The sequence below is a fragment of the Vespula pensylvanica genome, chromosome 12 (assembly GCF_014466175.1).
Source record: "Vespula pensylvanica isolate Volc-1 chromosome 12, ASM1446617v1, whole genome shotgun sequence".
NCBI classification, from domain to species: Eukaryota; Metazoa; Arthropoda; class Insecta; order Hymenoptera; family Vespidae; genus Vespula; species Vespula pensylvanica.
The window spans coordinates 3,729,641-3,732,140 of NC_057696.1; the positions used below are offsets into that span (position 1 = coordinate 3,729,641).

At 31.3% G+C, this 2,500-nt stretch overlaps 1 protein-coding gene across 2 annotated transcripts in view; it reads right to left on the bottom strand.

Annotated features, from left to right (window-relative positions):
* Nucleotides 1-870: 870 nt before the first annotated feature.
* Nucleotides 871-2,500, bottom strand: part of LOC122633414 (serine/threonine-protein kinase NLK) — a 98,984-nt gene continuing 97,354 nt past the window's right edge. The window contains exons 10-11 of one of the 2 annotated variants that reach the window (XM_043821255.1): nucleotides 1,114-1,249; nucleotides 871-1,077 (exon numbers count right to left, since the gene is read on the bottom strand). In XM_043821255.1, coding sequence (XP_043677190.1) covers nucleotides 1,195-1,249 — 55 coding nt within the window. In that variant the 3' untranslated portion in view covers nucleotides 871-1,077; nucleotides 1,114-1,194. The other variant, XM_043821254.1, reaches the window with a different exon arrangement.

The window sequence follows — 2,500 nt, forward strand, 5'->3', positions numbered from 1 at the left end:
AAACAAGATCGATTTATTCTCGAGAAAATATATTCGCGTCGTATCGTTAAATATGTATATATATATATATATACACATACATATATGTACGTATAATATATATATATATATATACATACACACACATACATAGAAACATTCACGCGTCCGTAATTTCTAAATATTCATAGAGAAGAATAAATGATAAAAAGAGACTGGATCGTCGTGTAGATCGACCGATCGATCAATCGATCTATGAGACACTATCGTTCCTTCGATTGGTCTTTTTCGTGTTTCGTTTAGTTATTTCGATCATTTTTATAATACACGAGCCTCTCATTTGCGCCTCTCTCTCTCTCTCTCTCTCTCTCTCTCTCTCTCTCTCTCTCTCTCTCTTCCTCCAGCTTAACAAATTACATCTTCTATCTCATTCTACTAGGCTCTCTTTCTCGTCGCGTTACTTTCGCGATGCGTCTATCCTCCCCTCCCCTATCTAAACACACACACTCTCTCTCTCTCTCTCTCTCTTTCTCGCGTGTATACAATATTTATAATAATATATATATATATGTAGATATATATATATGTATATACACATACATATATATCTATATTTATACGGACATGTATATTCTTCTCTCGTGTATGTGTATTCGCGTGTGTACGTATACGTGTAAAGAGTATATATGTTTTATGTTTATGTATATATCGGCTAGTCGAAATTGAAGCTACAGTGTGCTCGGCAGTCTATTGTCTCTCTTGGCTCTTCTTTGCTTGCTTTCTTTCTTTTTCTCTTTCTTTCTCTCTCTCTCTCTCTCTCTCTCTCTTTTTCTTTCTTTCTTTCTCTCCTTATTTTTGTCATCTTCTCCGTTTCTTCCTTCTTCCTTCTTGTTTTGTCTTCCCGGATAAGTATAACCTCGCTTCTCTTTCTTTCGAAAAGATCGTCCAAATGACGACGTAAAACGAGAATACGTCTAAGGAATACCGGGAAACACGGTCCATTCTTGTGAGTTACGTGTCCTCTCCTCTATTTCTTTCTTTTTTACTTTTTTCTTTCTCTCTCACTCACACACACACTCTCTTTCTTTCTTTCTTTCTTTCTTTCTTTCTTTCTTTCTTTCTTTCTTTCTTTCTATCAATCTTTCTATCTCTTTCATTCATTCTTTGTCTGTATTTTTTTTTGTGTGTCTCTTTCTTATTCCGCGCGGAGAAGATTTATTCCCATTGGTGAGGAGAGGGTGGCAGTTCCGAAGGGTGGGCCACCGTTGAGCTGCAAGTTGTACGGAAACATTTTTAAATGACAATCTTTTTGGAAATAGTTATAAATATATATATATATATATTTAGTAAAAAAAAAAAAAAAAAAGAAAAAGAAAAAAAATAGGACTCACAAAGGGTTAGAGCTGTTTTTTAGTTAGCAACAGGGTCATACTTTAGGGGATTGCGGGCTTGATAAAATTATTCGACGAATTTATATAGTTGTTGTAATAACTCGTAGTTTGTTATTATATTATGTATAATTTGAAATTAGATATATGTATATACATATATATATATATATATATATATGTTCGTCGTATAATTTCATCCTTTCTAGCTAGTGATCTTTTTCTACTGTCAAATCTTTGAAAAAATTTTTTGTTTATAAGAATATTCTAATGCAGAAGAACAATTCAAAGATTTGATTGTTTAATCGACGAAGTCTATGATTCTTTTTGAAACATTCTTTTTTTACTTTTCTTTCTGTTTTTTTTTTTTTTTTTTTTCTTTTTAAGAACATACACTTTGTCAATTTTTTTCTTTTACTCGAATTTGTCAACGAGTATCGGCAGCACGTTTCCAAAGCACTAAATTTCAAAGGAGATATATGTATAATAATTGCGGTAGTTACTAAAGCATCGAAAGACTACAAATTCTAATAAATTTGTTATTTAATAAATGCGTGCTAATCATAAGCTCTCTTTTATATTGTCACTGAAATACATATATATATATTTATATATGGATGCGCACTGCGTGCTCGTGACAAAGTCTACATTCGAAGAGTCGTTTCGATAAACTCTACGAATTTAATAAGAAAAAAAAAAAAAAAAAAAAGAAAAGAAAAGGGATAAACAGAACGAAACGAACAAACAAACAAACAAACAAATAAATAAATAAATAAATAAAAATTAATCATCTTACTACACATATCTACTTGAGTGTTTTCTTACTTGGTTCGTCCCGACTCTTCGAATTTTCGAGTTTCACTATATATTGTCCTAAGGACTTAATATATATATATATATATATATTTATTTATTTTTTAAATAAAGTACTTTTTACGAAAACGTGCGTTTAGGGATGCTTATCATAAGAAAAACAACAGAAACAACGCTCATCTGATTTCCATGCAGCTGTCAGCATGCGTGACAGCCGGGGCTTATACAAATCTCTTTCATTTTTTTTTTCCAAATATATTCTTTGCTTTTTCTTTTCTTTCCTTGAAAAAAGAGAAAAAAAGGAGAGATATAAAAAAATA